General features: G+C 59.2%; 1 protein-coding gene across 1 annotated transcript in view; it reads right to left on the bottom strand.

Moving 5' to 3' along the window:
• HHIPL1 (HHIP like 1) overlaps window positions 1-15,619 on the bottom strand; it is a 27,368-nt gene extending 11,749 nt beyond the window's left edge. Inside the window, exons 1-5 of the mRNA XM_024131085.2 lie at window positions 15,332-15,619; window positions 6,907-7,553; window positions 3,984-4,127; window positions 1,065-1,393; window positions 621-747 (exon numbers count right to left, since the gene is read on the bottom strand). Coding sequence (XP_023986853.1) covers window positions 621-747; window positions 1,065-1,393; window positions 3,984-4,127; window positions 6,907-7,553; window positions 15,332-15,619 — 1,535 coding nt within the window. The remainder of the gene's footprint in view (window positions 1-620; window positions 748-1,064; window positions 1,394-3,983; window positions 4,128-6,906; window positions 7,554-15,331) is intronic.
• Between the last annotated feature and the right edge of the window lie 610 nt (window positions 15,620-16,229).

Raw genomic sequence — 16,229 nt, 5'->3', positions numbered from 1 at the left:
GCGGCCACGGCTCACGGGCCCAGCCGCCCCGCGGCACGTGGGATCTTCCCGGACCGGGGCACGAACCCGCGTCCCCCGCATCGGCAGGCGGACTCTCAACCGCTGCGCCACCAGGGAAGCCCCCTCGGCTGTACTTTTAAACATCATGCCAGGTGTAGAGCTTCCCTGGGCCTCTCTGGTCCTCAGTTTTCCACTCTATCCAACAGGAGAATGAGAGGGTCATGAGTCTCCATAAGCTCCCCTGGGGAGAGAGTCTGACCCACAGCCGGCTTGGGAGGTATGTTCTACCCCCTCTGAAACCTGTTTGGGGTGTGACTCACCCCAACCCCTCTCGCAGACACACACACACACACCCCCTCTAGGGGCTCAGTGGGTGGAGGCAACACAGCCATAAAGGATGGGAATCGGGCAGCCAGGCTCCACGGGTCCCACGGGCAGACCCCAGCTGGAGCCCCAGCTCCCCTCTCTCCAGCAGGGCGACCTCTCTGGCCAGTTGGCGCAACGGCGGGTCGTGGCTCCCAGGAGCCAGATGGCCCCGGGGCTGTCAAGGGGGTTGTACGTTTCCCCATCTTTCACCTCTGCAGTCCCTGCCCCCTCGGAACTGTTGTCAGGCCACTTACCCGCTCATGAAGTCTCCGAAAATGTAGAGGCCGTTCAGGTTCGGGTACTCGCAGCCCCGGTACACGTAGCCCCCAGTGACCGACTTGCCCAGTTTGTGCGGGTAGGCGAAAATCGGCAGCACATCATCTGCAGAGGCGGGAGAAGCTGGGTGAGCCCGCAGCCGGTTCCCAACGAGGCTTCTTGGGTGGTCCCGAGTCTTACGGGGGGGGGGGGGGAGAGGTTCCCAAGAGGGCCCGAGATGGGGCCCCAGACAGTCAACCAGAGAGGGTGGTGTTTCAAGTTTGTGAAGCCGGGCGAGGGCATGGGTTTGCGCGGGCAAGGAAGTCCCGGTAGGGGCGCGGTTGGCCACGGAGGGAGGCGCGGGCGCACAGCCGTGGAGTGGGGGGCGGATCCGGGGAGCCAGGTGCTCGGGGGCGCGGGGACGGGGGGCGGGGGGCGGTCACCGAGGGAGGTGTTGGCACACAGCTTGCGGTCGTAGCACTCGAAGCCCTCGCGGGCGCGCCAGCCGTAGTTGCGGCCGCGCTCCACCAGGTCCACCTCCTCGAACTTGCTCTGGCCCACGTCGCCGCAGAAGAGGCGCCCGCGGCCCGCGCCCGACGCCGGGTCGCCGCGGTCGAAGGAGCAGCGCCACATGTTGCGCACCCCGAGGGCGTAGACCTCTGGCCGCGCGGCGGGGTCGCCCACGAACGGGTTGCCGGGCGGGACGCGGTAGAGCGGGCCGCGCTCGTTGCGGTCCACGTCGATGCGCAGCACCTTGCCCAGCAGCGCCGACCTGCGGGCCGGGCGAGAGAAGGAGCCGGCTCGGGGCCTCCCCGCGCCAGGGGCTCGGGCACCGCGGGCCAGGGGCGGGGATGGGGGCGCCGGGGCCCGGGGCCCACGGCCACCCCAGGGGCAAGGAGAGCCTCGGCTGTGCGGCCAGAGACCCCGGGTTCGCGCCCTCCTCGGCCACTTACCAGCGGGGAGCCTCATTCAGACAGTCGACATTTATCGGGCACCTAACCAAGTGCCAGGCCCTGTCCTAAGTACTGGGCACACATGCCATCCATTGCTTTGCTTCATCCTCACAACGAATCTTCTAGGTAGGTGGGTGCTACCGTGATCCCCTTCTTACAGATGGGGCAGCTGAGCTCCGAAAGGTCACAAAGCATTCCCAGTTGCCACACCCCCAGGAAATGACAGGAAGGGGATCCAGCCTAGGCAGCCTGGCTGCAGAAAGCCAAGCTCTTTACCGCTCTTTCTCATCTCCCCGGACCTTGGTGTCCGCCACTGTGATATTAGGTGGTCCCTCTCTTTCCTGCCTACTCACAGGGTGGTGCTGCAGGCTGAAAATGATACCAGAAAAATTACTCCTATTTACAGCTTTCTTCCAGCACCTAGCACGGTGACTGGCATGTAGCAGGTGCTCCTGAAGTGTCTGCTGAGTGAACGAATGAACACCTGCGATCAAAGTCAAGTGCCCCATACAAGAGTACAGGTCAGGGCAGGGAGAGGGGAGAGACAGCACCTCAGATCTTAGCAGGAAACGGGAGGCTGGGGTGCTTGCCATCTCTCTCACACGCCCCCAGTGCCATCGCAGCATGTCAGAGAGCCACGCAGGCCTCAGAAGCGGTTTAATCCACCCCACACTCCACACACACCACCCTGATCTCAAAGATGAGGCAACCCACGTTCTGAGAGGGGGACAACTTGGCCAGATCCCCCAGGCAGCTCTGGACCGGAAGCGAGGTCACTCCTCAGCACCAGGCAACATCAGCTTCCGGAGCCCTTGGAGCGAGGGGACCTCAGGACGTGCCCTCCAGAGCCACGCAGAACAGGCTGCAGCCCTAACCTCCATGCAGCCCCTGGGGGTGAGCAGCTTTTGGGTCTCATTCATTGCACAACAAAAGTGACACATGATGGAACCTGCAACGTGCTTAAAGATGTACGCCCTCTTCATCTGTGATTTTTTTTTGTTTGTTTTCTTTTTGCGGTATGCGGGCCTCCCTCTGTCGTGGCCCCTCCCGTCGCGGAGCACGGGCTCCGGACGCGCAGGCTCAGCGGCCGTGGCTCGCGGGCCCAGCCGCTCCGCGGCACGCGGGATCCTCCCGGACCGGGGCGCGAACCCGGTTCCCCTGCATCGGCAGGCGGACGCGCAACCACTGCGCCACCAGGGAAGCCCCAGTCTGTGACTTTTTGATGCGCTTACTTACTGCGTGGTTTTCCCCTAGCTGTTAGCATTTTGGCGCACTCCCTTTGGCTTGCTTTGCAAGGCAGGACTGGCTGGTCCGCCCATTTGATGCAAAACTGTGTACCCCATCATTCTCACATAGCATCAGCACCCAAGCCTTTCCCTCATCATTAAAGATACCTCACAAGTATTCTCTTTCACGATGATAAAACGCTCTCCCCCAGTAGATGCCCCACAGTTAATCCCCTATTGTGGACTTCTAGGTTCTGCCCCAGCGAGTTTCTCTCATACGCTCCAGTCTGCTCAGCACCAAGCTACAGATTACTCCCTGGAGCCCGTACACCACGCACCAAGCTTTGATACATGTGGCAAAACTCATAACAGCAAAATGATGTTTGAAGTCCCTTCATCTCTAAATACATCCCAAACATGAGAAAGCTGCAATGATTCTTACACTGTCACATATGAAAGCACAAGTCACAAATTGGGAGCACTTTAATTACCGTAATCAACATCATACTCGCTATTTTTACTTTCTGGGCTGAGGAAGGTTTTTGTGATTTTGACTAAGAGAATGGAGGAGGCTGCCCCGAGACTCCTGGATATCTTCATCTATATGCACGAGACTCGCGTGTGTGCGTGTGCGTGCGTGTGCGTGCGTGCGTGTAAGGAGGGGAATGGTGGCAGGCCATCTACTCAAGTCCAGAAGTGAGGAACTGAGAGCAAGGCTATGCTTCAATTTCTGGGCCATCTAGGGTGACCCTTGGGGCAGAAAACCCACATGCCCATCCGTACAGCCCTGCTCCAGCCAGCCCACACTCCCCATTAGGTCTGGAAAACACCCTTTTCCTTCCTCTGGTTCCAGAAGGGCTGGGCAGACTTCAGAGAAAATCTGATCTTCCCAGAGTCTCTGTGATGTCACCTCTCAGGTACCCATGACAACGTGATCACCTTTATTCTTCATGACTAGATTATTAATATTATTATTATCCCCATGGGGATTCTTCTTCTTCTTCTCTAACTGAAGAGAGGAAGTGACTGGGTTCCCCTGCTGGCTAGCTGCAGACTGAGCTGGGGTCCAAAGCCCTTTCTACCACCCTACACTTCGTGGCTGAGGAGGTAACCCCCCCTCCAGGATAGTATGTAAACTAGGAGTATGTAAAACAACCCACCAGCCAACCAAATGAGAACATACTTGTTTTGGGCATTTCCAAACTTTCCAAAGGGGTCTCCAGCCATCCCGCCATCTCCAGTGAAGATGTAGAGGTACCCATCATCCCCAAAGAGCAGCTGGCCCCCATTATGGTTCGAGGCTGGTTCTTCGATCTCCAGGATTATCCTAAAAGAAGATAAGCACCCCACCCCCCCCAAAAAAAAACCTCAGCCAAAACACAAAACAAGATCACAGCAATAAAACCTCCTCTCTCCTGGATGCCATTTCATAGTTGGAAAGACTTTTCATATCCTTTATAGCAGGTGATTTTTATAAGGATCTGGCAGGCTGGGCAGGAATAATTCACACCATTGTGCCAATGAAAACCGAGAGGCTCAGAGAGGTTGAGCAACTTGCCCAAGGTCACACAGCCCATAGATAGCAGAGCTGGGACTAGAACTCAGGACTCCTAGTTCTGGTCTAGCACTTTTTCCACTCTCCCCACAGCTAGCACCTGCCCTGTTGGGATCAAGCGAAACTGTTGACCCAATCACTGGCACAACGGGTTTTTCATCATCATAGCTACCCGCACGCCAGCCACTTAAGCCGAGCACTTCTGACACACTCTCTCATTGATTATGTGCTGTAGCTTCTAAGGAGGTGGGCTGGATTGTGTGGGCTGTGCTCAGTCACACTCACTCCTCAGCAACCTCCTTCACTGCCAGGGCGGGAACCTTCCACCATACTGCCAGCCAGCTGGCTTCCGGTTAGGGGCTTGCCAATGGAGGATGGAAGGCAAGGAGAAGGGAGGGGCCGCATTTGCCTGGTTTCTGGTGCTGCCTCCAGAAGCGGTGGTTGCAGGAAGGATAACAGTAGCTGGCAAATATGGACTCCTGGGTTTCCACCCAGACATCTGGGTACCAGGAGGGGCAAAACTCAGCAGCACAAAGACGCTTTTGCCTTTTGTTCCTCTAGCTGCTCACAGGAACTCATCTTTAGGTAACCTGACCGTCCCCTTTTCCTTCTCCATCCCTCCCAATCCCTTTGTAGCCAACTCCCCGTACTAAATTCCCTCTGATGGAAATGCTTAGGCTGGTTTAGGTTTTCCAGGATTGGTGACTGACTTGCCAAGCCCGTATTAATACAGATGAGAAAGCCGAGACACAGAAATGTCAAGCAACTTGAACCCAGGACTTTGGACCTTCAGAGCCAAGACCAGAAGGCTTTCTATTGTGAGGCCAACACACACGACTTGGCAAGTCATACACAACCCCAAACTCCAGGTCCTCCATGGAGAGGACAGCTCAGACTGTCAGTCAGCCATCTCCCATTGGGGTCTCAGCCCTGAGAACAGAGACTGACAGCTGACTCAGGCGAGGATGATCACTCACTCCTGGCTCTTCCCTGAGCCAGCTGTGACTACTTCTGCCCCTGCAAGAGTCAATTTCTAGGCTTGTACTTGTGAGGTCCCCATAGAGCCTTTGCTGAACCCTAACTCTGCAATATATTCATCTGTTTATTTTGTGTTCCACCTTCAGTCTTCATCAGGAATCAATTTTTAAAAGTCACCATTGAAGACACATCCACTCTGTCCCTCTCTCTCCCCTCTGTGAGATCCATGTGATAAACTTGGCCTCTTTTGGAGAATTGGCTGTGCAGCCTCATATAAGGTAATGAGAATTATGTTTTCTCCTTTTGCCCTGGCTGCCAGGAAGCTCACAGGCAAAATCTACATTAGACCTCACATTAGCCAGCATATTTAACTCCTTCTTTTTATACTTTCAGTGTTAAGAGTTTACAATTTTATTGAATGCATGACGTGCTTATTATTTGTCTATTTGCCTTCAGATCAGTCCTGGTCCTCCCCTTACATGCTCCTCTACTTCAGGGGGCCAGCTCCTGAAAACTACATTTCCCATGCTCCTCGGCTACGTGGCCTCCAGCTAGGTTCAGCCAGTGGAAGGCACTGGCCAGAGACTGGAGGGCGGGGAGTGGGGAGCGGCGGGTGGAGACGCAGCGGTACTTCTCCCTCTCTCTCCCTGTCTGTTTCAGGCAGTGTCTTGGCAGTGCCTGCACCTCCTACCTGGCTCCAGCTCCCCCAACCCAGGTCCACCATGGTTCCAGCTTCCACCAAGTGGCCCCAGCTCAGGGGCTCCAGTAACCCCACTTCTCACAGGCCAAGAGACGGAGGCAGCTCCCTCGGTTGTTAAACCCAGAGTCGCCTCCCTTCTTCCCCGGGGTGCTCGTTCATCATTTCCAACAACCGAGGAACTAATTCCCAGCATCAAATTCTGCCCGTTTGAGTTACCCGGTACAGGATTTATTTTCCCACTGGAGACAGATTATGTATGCCCTTCTTGCCAGGCTAGGTCAAACCTGTTTTGAAAGCAGCTGGGGCAAAACTAATACCCAGAGAGCAGGCTGGGTGTTGAGAGGAGCAGAGGCCTGGAGGCAAGGAACGGATAAACCTGTTGGGGGAGGGTGGGGAGGAGAGCCATCTGCCTGGGGGGGGCAGAGGGTCCAGGTGACAAATAGGAGGTGGGGCCAGGTGAGACTGGGGCCTTGGGGCCATAGTGCCCCGGTAGGAGCAGTGGGTTGGGCCTGGGAGGGAGGCAGACAGACGAGGGTTCCAGCTCTGACACTCCCTAGCTGTGTGACCGAACAGTCCCGTCACCTCTCTGAGCCTCCACTTCCTCATCTGTAAAATGGGGCTGTGTGAGAACCAAATGAAATGCACCATCTAAAGTACCTGATCCAGGAGCTGGACATGACCCGGTGATGTCTGTTTGGCAACTGCCCCACCCCTGACCCCAGAACAAGGGGTTCGGCCCCCTCACCAAGCGTGACATTCAAAATACTTCACAACTCTTGGCGGGGCACAGCTCCAGTGGGCCACATGTGGTCAGGCCAGCGCTCATCCACGCTCGCGGCCCCGTCCCTCCCGCCTGGGCTCCCGGGGAACCACCTCTCCGAGGCGTGGTCCACAGCGTTCACGTCGTCCTCCGAGACCCTGAACTCGCTGATGCGTATCCACTCGTGGAAGCCCACACCCACTGAGTAGTAGACGTAGAGCTTGCCGTTGTGCCGGAAGCCGGGGTGGAAGGCGAGGCCCAGGAAGCCGCGCTCGTCCCCCTCCCAGGGCGAGGTGAGCACGGCCCGGCTGACGTTCAGGAAGGGCTTCTCCAGCCGCGAGCGGTCGGGCAGGTAGACCCACACCAGCCCCAGCTGCTCGGCCACGAAGAAGCGGTGGGAGCCGTCCCGGGCGTGGACCATGGCCACGGGGTTGCGCAGCCCATTGGCCACCTCCTCCAGGCACAGCTGCAGGCAGCCCATGGCGTCGGCCACCACGCGGCCCAGGTTGGAGTTGAGGTTCTCGTTGGCCAGCAGGCGCGGGAAGCAGTAGTCCGTGTCGTCCAGGGACAGGTAGCGGCAGAACTTGGCGCGGTTGCCCTCCAGCGTCCAGAGCTCGCGGTCGGGCGACAGGTGGCGGAAGAGGCCCCGGCACGACTGCCACAGGTCCAGGCAGTAGTCCTCGCAGAGCCCGGGCACGGTCCTCAGGGGCGTGGACGGATCCTCCGCGTCGTAGAGGTGGGCCGCATACGGCGAGCATTCCTGCACAGACAGGGGTGGCTCAGGGATGCTCTGGGGTGGTCTTACCAGCTGTGTGACCTCGCGCAGGTCATCCCATCTCCTAGAACCTCAGTCTGCTGATCTGTAAAATGGGAGGACACCATCTGTCCATTACCACCAACTGTCTCAACTACAGCAGCAGCTACACGGGGCCTGTATCTCCTCGCCTTCATTCTTCTGTCAGAATAACCACACAATTACTACTACTACTAACATCAGCGTCAGGAGCCAATCTTAAGCACCTACTGTGCGCCAGAAAGGATCTGAGGCATTTTTATACACTTTCTCTTTTAATATGCTGCCTCTAAATTAACTTTTTTGGCCACACCATATGGTACGCAGGATGTTAGTTCCCCGACCAGGGATCGAACCTGCATCTCTTGCCTTGGAAGCACGGAGTCTTAACCACTGGACCGCCAGGGAATTCCCTCACTCCACTTTTTTTAGATCCCTAAAAAAAGGGATCTGAAAAATGGGCACCTCCAGGAAGTCTTCCCTGACCACCCAGCCATCACCCCCATTCCCTCCTGGCCTCTGACTCGGCTTAAAAAAACAAAATCTTAACATTCCCTGATAGTACTATAAAATCAGCGCGTTTACATGTTTATCGTCTGTCTTCCTCAGAACCTAAACTCCACGAGGGCAGGAATTTTGCCTGTCTTGGGCACTGCCGTATCCCAGAGCCTGAGACCATGTCTAGCACATAGGAGGCCCACGGTGAATACCTAGGGATTGTGCTGAGCACTGACCCACCCTGACCAGCCCTTAACAGGGAACGAGGGCTCCTCCCTCCATTATTCACTTAATCATCACAAGGGCCCACGAAGGGGGGCTTCCCTGGTGGCGAAGTGGTTAAGAATCCACCCGCCGATGCAGGGGACACGGGTTCGAGCCCTGGTCCGGGAAGATCCCACATGCCGCGGAGCAACTAAGCCCGTGCGCCACAACTACTGAGCCTGCGCCCTAGAGCCCGCGAGCCACAACTACTGACGCCCGCGCGCCTAGAGCCTGTGCTCCGCAGCAAGAGAAGCCACCGCAATGAGAAGCCCGCGCACCGCAACGAAGAGCAGCCCCCGCTCGCCACGACTAGGGAAAGCCACGCGCAGCAACAAAGACCCAGTGCAGCCAAAAATAAATAATAAATAAATTAATTTAAAAAAGAAAAAAAGAGCCCAAGAGGGTGAGAGTGCTACAGGCGGGGAGACCCAGGTGAGGGCCCCCCAGTGTCACCCAGCGCCGTTGGTCAGCATGGAGGACCCGGGTTTGGTCTCGGGCCAACCGCAGCCTCCCAGCACCGGGGAGGCTGGCGCATGGGCACGTGTGACTGCGTTGATTACGCTCATGCCACAGGTCCCCCGACCCCCGGGACCCCCCTCCTCCATCCCTTAGTCACTTAGGGCTCAGCCCCTCCCAGGCAGGGCCCTGGGGCTGTCCTTGTTGCCAGAGCTGTTGTTCTGTGAGATAAATGAATCAGGACCCCCCCCCCCCACCCCGGCCCCCGGGCACCTCTTCAGACCTTCTTGACCTCACTGGTCCTGGGATCTAAAACTTCACAGGGCAAAACCCAACAGCCGTGGCTCACCCCTCACCTCCCACCGAGGGCATCCCCACTGATGAGACGCTTGGGACCCCACTCATCTCCCACGTGGGCCCCACCCGGAATGTGGGGCAGTTCATGCCTGATGTGGCAGACCTTTGACCCCCGGGAGAAGGGAGCTGACAGATAGCCTGCTCTGCCTTCCTCCTCCCCGCCGCGCCCCCCGGTCCTGGGATCTAAAACTTCACAGGGCAAAACCCAACAGCCGTGGCTCACCCCTCACCTCCCACCGAGGGCATCCCCACTGATGAGACGCTTGGGACCCCACTCATCTCCCACGTGGGCCCCACCCGGAATGTGGGGCAGTTCATGCCTGATGTGGCAGACCTTTGACCCCCGGGAGAAGGGAGCTGACAGATAGCCTGCTCTGCCTTCCTCCTCCCCGCCGCGCCCCCCAGGACAGTCCTGATTCACAGTTTGCGTGGTTTCTTAGAAACAGAGTCTTGCCGATTCAAGCATCAGGCACGCTGGGCGGCAGCCGACGCGCAACTGCGTCCGCGACCGGGCTCTCCCTCTGACCCTTCTGCCACTTCTGCTTCCAGCGTCCTCTCACCCTCATAAGGGAAAGAGCCATGAGCTGTGCCCCAGGTTCTGCTTTCTGGGAACCCAGGCAGTGGCAACACGTGTGACCAGGCCTCTCCCAGCTTCAGGCTCCAGCGCCCACCACCTGAGAGCTGAGAGCCCCCCAGAGCAGATGCCTCAGCACCCCAGGCTCTCTAAGGGACCCCCTCGGCTAGAGCCTCTGACCGGAGCACATGTAACTGTTGTTGTGTCTGATACCCCCCGCCCACCCCCTGCGTGAGCTCGCCAGGCCAAGGCCTGGTCTGACTCAGCCCTGGGCCCCCGAGGCGTCAGGGGACGCTCTTCCCACAGCGGGGGAGGCGCAGCCAGGCACACGCTCCCCGCTCACAGGCAGAGCCAGGCTGGGTTCCAACAGGAGGCCCTCAGGGGCAGAGGGTGGCAGGCTGACCTCCTGACTGTGTTCTCAGGCTCCTGGCCAGGGGCCGTACCCTCCCTTTACACAATTGTGCCTTTTGGTCACACCACGGCCTGTCCTCCTGGCCCAGTTACTGCTACTGTGGGGCTGAGGGCCACTTGGTGACGTGCTTGTGGGTCTGGTCAGTACTGCCCAGGCCCAGACAGGGAGAGCATTTTCACATGTTCCAGACGGCCAGGCCCTGGCCTCTGTGCAGTGCCACCTCTCCCGCGGTTCCCCTGGAGCCTCCTGTGAGTCCAGCCAGCAGCCGTGGGTGGACCAGGGAGGGTCTGTGTGCCCACACGCCTCATCTAGTCATCGCGGGGTAGGGTCATGGTGATTTCTACTGTACAGATGAGAACCTGAGGCTTAAGGAAGGCCAGGTGCCAAGAAGTGGCCAAGCCAAGGCTCAGACCCAGGCCTCACGATGCCCAGACCAGGGCTTTTCTCAGATTACTCAGCAGAGTTTCATTCAACAAGTGTTTACTGGGTACCGACAACGTGCCAGGCGCTGTCCTCGGCTCCAGAGACACAGTGGGGAGCAAAACAGACTTCTGGAAGCCAATCTGAGTGCCCTCCACTCATCAAAATCCCACCCAGAACTAGAGGTGGAGCAGGGAGGGCCTCCAGGGAGCCAGGCTGGAATTTCAGCATCCATGCATCAAACCGCTGGGTGCGGCCAACCCTTACTCGTGACCCAGGCGCTCTTACTTACACACAATACAAACCTGGTGCCCAGGCCTTAGTAATCCAGAGCAGGAAATGACAAGAGGGTGCAGTGCTTGCTGCTCGCAGGAGTTCAGTCGGCAACTAGCCTCACAGGGGTCGGTGAGGGGGAGGCAGCAGAAAACCCATGGGAAACCAACCCAGTATCACATTGCTTAGCTGTCTGGGCCTTTCGGCACAGGGGCAAACAGCCTGCCCACGTTATTGCCCCGAGGTTGCCAATGTGCCGTCGCTGACACTCAGGACCCACGGTGCTGAGTCCCGAAGGCTTCTTACGTCCACCACCGTCTACTCTTTAGGAAGAACAAGTCTTTTTTTTTTTCGCTGCGCCATGCAGCTTGCGGGATCTGAGTTCCCCGACCAGGGATTGAACCCGGGCCCTCAGCGGCGAAACTGCTGAGTCTTATCACTGGACCGCCAGGGAGTTCCCCAGGAAGACTGAGTCTTTGTACACGATATTCTCCTACAGGACGCTCCCTCCTCGCCCGCGTCTGCATCAGGCAAACTCTTATTCATGACTCAAAGTGAACCTCAACAGTCTTCCCTTACATCTCCATTCTCTCAGGGCCCTGATTCCCCCAGCCCTTGTGGAGGCTCCTACAGCTCTCTGTCCATATCTCAGACACAACATTCACCAAACTGTAGTTCTGTAGCTTGCAGTGTGCTCAGCTGCTCAGCTGGTCTGCTTGACTAGGACTTAATTATCTCTTTGTGTGTCCACCCCAGAGGCTGTGAGACCATCCAGGGCAGGGACCCCAGGGCCCAGCACATGCTGGGGCTTCAAGAAGGCAGGCAAAGTGATCAAGAGAGGGGCTTTGGAGTCAGAGCACGCTGGAGACTGAGTCTACCATTCCCTGAGTGACCCTGGGCAATTTCCTTAACCTCTCTGTGCCTACGTCTTCAATCTATAAAAGGGGAAAAAAATTCCAACCTCACAGGGTTATTGGGAGGAATAAACTGAAATGATGCAGGTGTTTGTTGAAATAATGTTCAGACCATATGGACTATCAAGAGGCAACTCAGTGTCCCCTCCTCCAAGAAGCCTTCCCGGACTTTTTCAGGGTAAGTGTGGCCTTTCTCACTATGGCTCCACGGTCACCCTTGGGAAGCCTTTTGGCCGTTCTGGTAAGTGTCTGTGTGTCTGTCTCCCGAATTGAACAAGGGGACTTTTGAGACTGAGCTGGCTACTGGCCAACTGCCTCCGGGCCCAGCACCCAGCATAGGGCCAACTCCTAACAGGCTCCGAGGAAATGTCTGCCCAGTACCTGAGCCTTCAGAGCATGTGTTGCACAGACTTCTATCAGAAACCATGCTTTGATGATTTTAGGTACTTAAAGAGGCCATCTCAGTTACGTGGGAAGTTCGTTATGTGGACTGGCTCCCATCAACCTGGGACCTGAGCTGCCATGTGTCACAAGTTGTCTCTTCTCCTCCTGATGACACAGGCATCAGATGGACGAGGGCAAAGCCCCAAGAAAGGGTCTGAAGGGCCAGGAGGGACTACTGCCCTCTGGCTAAGGAGCCATCTTGGGCATCTAGAGGAGTTGTGGGTGCCAGATAGGGGCAGGTTCGGTGGGGGGGGCTTTGGGCGTAGGCGTGGTTTCATGGTCTCTCTCCCCATCTGGAGTCCAAGCAGACGTGGATCCCTGAAGGCCGTCATTGACTGAAACTTGTAAATAAGGTACCTTGGCCACCTCCCCTTGTGGAAATCAGGAGGTACTGAATCCAGACGCAGCCTTGGCTTGCAGAGAATACCATCCCCCATCTAGCATTCTCCTTCCCTCCCTCCCACAAGGCCCTGCCAGGGAAACTGTGATCCAGCCTCGGGTGCACTCTCCAAGCTTGCTCCAGACATGAGGTCACTCCCAGAGATGCCTGGGGTGAGATGCTAGTGGTCATTCTACCACTGCTTGCTCAAGGCCAGGCCGTGCCGGGAAGGTTCCCAAGGAGAGAGGGGAGCCTCCTGCCAGGGGAGGGGTAGCAGGACTGACCCGTCCCTTCTCCCTCCTCAGACCTGCACACCTTTGGGCCCTGCTGAGCCTGGCACATAGTAAGTGCTCAATTAAAAAAAGTGGAGTGGATGCATCTACTCTGCTATGTGACCACGGTGGGAAGACCGCAAGATCTGGTCCCCAGGAGTCCCCAGGCAGGTGAGCTAGGTGGACGTTTGACCAGACCATACTGGCTCCCCTGAGATGCACGGCATGGGGGCTCAGCAGAGTCCACCAAAGGACAGCTGCCCCCCCCCTTTGCCTTCTGGAGCTCCCCAGGGTCTGTCTCCTTGTCTGCTCCCAGCGCCCCCTCGTTTCTTACCCAGATGGCCCATTCACGGGGCAATGATGGTGGTCCAAGTGCCACCATGGCCACCACTGAGTTGTGTGACCACCAAGCCAGTCCCTGCCACTCTGGGCGTCCCCTGAATCAGCCTGTAGGCCCCACTCAGTCCCTGCTCAGGGCTGGGCAGCCAGTGGGGACCAAGGAGGCACTAGAGAAACGCAGGCAGAGTCGTCCGCTGAGCCCGGAGCGTGTGTCATTTAGTCTTCATGGCAACCCTGGGGGGGAAGCTAGGATCGCCCCTGTTGTAAACATGATGCAACTGAAGTGCAGTGATGACCTGCCCAGGGCTGCAAAGCCAGGAAGTGGCAGAGCCAGGATCGAACACCCTAGTATGTCTGAATCTAAGCCGGCCCCCTCGCTCCTCCCATCAGCGCCCGCCCTGCCGGCCGAAGGCTACGACTCTGTGCCGTGCGGGCAGGACCCGCACGGCGTGGGGGCTCAGCAGAGTCCACCAAAGGACAGCTGCCCCCCCCCTTTGCCTTCTGGAGCTCCCCAGGGTCTGTCTCCTTGTCTGCTCCCAGCGCCCCCTCGTTTCTTACCCAGATGGCCCATTCACGGGGCAATGATGGTGGTCCAAGTGCCACCATGGCCACCACTGAGTTGTGTGACCACCAAGCCAGTCCCTGCCACTCTGGGCGTCCCCTGAATCAGCCTGTAGGCCCCACTCAGTCCCTGCTCAGGGCTGGGCAGCCAGTGGGGACCAAGGAGGCACTAGAGAAACGCAGGCAGAGTCGTCCGCTGAGCCCGGAGCGTGTGTCATTTAGTCTTCATGGCAACCCTGGGGGGGAAGCTAGGATCGCCCCTGTTGTAAACATGATGCAACTGAAGTGCAGTGATGACCTGCCCAGGGCTGCAAAGCCAGGAAGTGGCAGAGCCAGGATCGAACACCCTAGTATGTCTGAATCTAAGCCGGCCCCCTCGCTCCTCCCATCAGCGCCCGCCCTGCCGGCCGAAGGCTACGACTCTGTGCCGTGCGGGCAGGACCCCTCCACCACGGGTCCTCTCACTGTCCAGGTGCGGGGCCAGGGCCAGCCTTAGGGCTTCTCAGCCTTGACCCATTGCCGGCCCGGCTTCTGCTCAGGCTCTCCGGAGTCAGGAAAGCAAACAGCTGAGGCACAATCTGGTGTCCGCGGAAGCAGGGCCTCAGCCCTCACAGGGGGCAGAGGGGTTTCACCAAAGGGGTCTCACTGGGGTGGTCTTGGAGGATGAGAGCGCCTCTGCCTATGCCGGCGCGGGGCGGGGGGTGGGGAGTGCCATCCCAGGGAAAGGGCACAGCAGAAACCAAGGTATGGTCTGGGATCACCTGGGAAATCTCAGCACCGGGGGTCACCCAGGACATCTCAGCACCGGGGGTCACCCAGGATCGAGCCCCAGTGCACGTCAGGATCCCGGAGTACTGAGGGGCTGTCAGACAGCTCCTTCAGGTTGGGGGAAGGGCCCTCACTGCGAGCAGTGTCCCCCCAGACCCCTCGACAAACCCAAGTCCAGCGCTTTGACCACGCCCTCTGCAGGGGGCTGCGGCTCCCATCTCCCCGGGGGGCAGCGCAGGGGAGCCCCGAGCGGGACAAAGGCTTCCCACCCTGGTACTCTGACAAGGGCAGGGCTCTCCAGGGCCGCGGCACTGGGGGTCTTTAGGCGGCACCAGGGCAGAAGAGCCCCCCAAACTCTGAGGGAGGGATGACCTCATCAGGAGGGGAAACTGAGGCCCAGAGAAAGCCCAAGTCACAAAGCTAATGATGGCAAAGCCCAGGATGCCCGAATCCCTGCCCCGTGCCCAATTACTCCTGCCGGGGGATGGTGGCGGGGGGGGGGGGGAGCCTCGGGTTCCAAAGCCCGCCGCCCACTCTTGATCTTCGCCCAGTGGGGTTGCCAGAGCCGACCTCCCATCTGGGAACTAGGCCCCTGGCGCGCGCCCCGCGCGCCCTCTCACCTGGCACAGCAGGTCAAGCGCGTAGCCGGCGCACTCGGCCCAAATCGCGGCGTCCAATGGTGGCGGGGGGGGGGGGGGGAGCCTCGGGTTCCAAAGCCCGCCGCCCACTCTTGATCTTCGCCCAGTGGGGTTGCCAGAGCCGACCTCCCATCTGGGAACTAGGCCCCTGGCGCGCGCCCCGCGCGCCCTCTCACCTGGCACAGCAGGTCAAGCGCGTAGCCGGCGCACTCGGCCCAAATCGCGGCGTCCACGCGCGCCTCCAGGGCCCGGAAGCGCCGGGCCAGCGCCGCGTCGTGCTCGGGAGCGCAGCAGCCGAAGGCCGAGTACTGCGCGCAGAAGCGCAGCGGCTGCGGCGGCCGGAAGGGCGGCCTGAAGTCCAGGCACTGCGGGTGCGCCGCGGCGCCGAGCGCTCGCAGCGCCAGCAGCGCCAGCACCGTCCGGACCCCGGCCCCGGCCCCGGCCCCGGCCCGCCGGCCCGCCATGCCGCCGCCCCGCTCCGCCCCGGCCCGGCCCGGCCCGCGGAGGAAGAGGCGGAGGGAGGGCACCCCCGGCCCAGTGCGGCCCACGAGTAGCCGCCGGCCGCGCCCTGAGCGCCCGCCCCTCGCGCCGCCAGCACCCTCCCGGGGCGCCCGCCCCGCAGGGCCTGGGGTTTAGGGACCTCCCCTGCTAGGAGGTCACCTCTGGTCGGGGACGTCCCGGCGGGACTGAAGGAAGAGGGACACGGTGCAAAACTCGGAACTCGGCGCAACCTCTGTTCCCCGCCGTTCGGGCAGCCCCTTCCTCCTGGACCTGGAGTCTTTCCAGTTACAATGGCAGTGACCCGGTCTCCTGGGGCCTGGGTGCAGACTGTGTTTCCCGTTGCCGTCTGGGACGCAGCTGGCCCCCACCCCCGGCGCTTTTTAGCGCAGGACGTCCAGGAGCCCCGGCCAGAGGCTTGGACCCCTGGATTCCAGTCCTACCTCTGACTGGGCCAGGGGAGGAACACGATGGAGCCAGTGGTTGGGAGAGCTCACAGAATCACTTAAAAATGGGAGTGCAGCCCTGTAAAGGGCTGGTGGTGTTGCCCTGGGACTCACAAGAAGTGAAACCTAG

The sequence above is a fragment of the Physeter macrocephalus genome, chromosome 11, assembly GCF_002837175.3.
Source record: "Physeter macrocephalus isolate SW-GA chromosome 11, ASM283717v5, whole genome shotgun sequence".
Classification (NCBI taxonomy): Eukaryota; Metazoa; Chordata; class Mammalia; order Artiodactyla; family Physeteridae; genus Physeter; species Physeter macrocephalus.
Note: the sequence above shows the minus strand (reverse complement) of the source record. Positions and strands in the feature narration are given on the sequence as shown.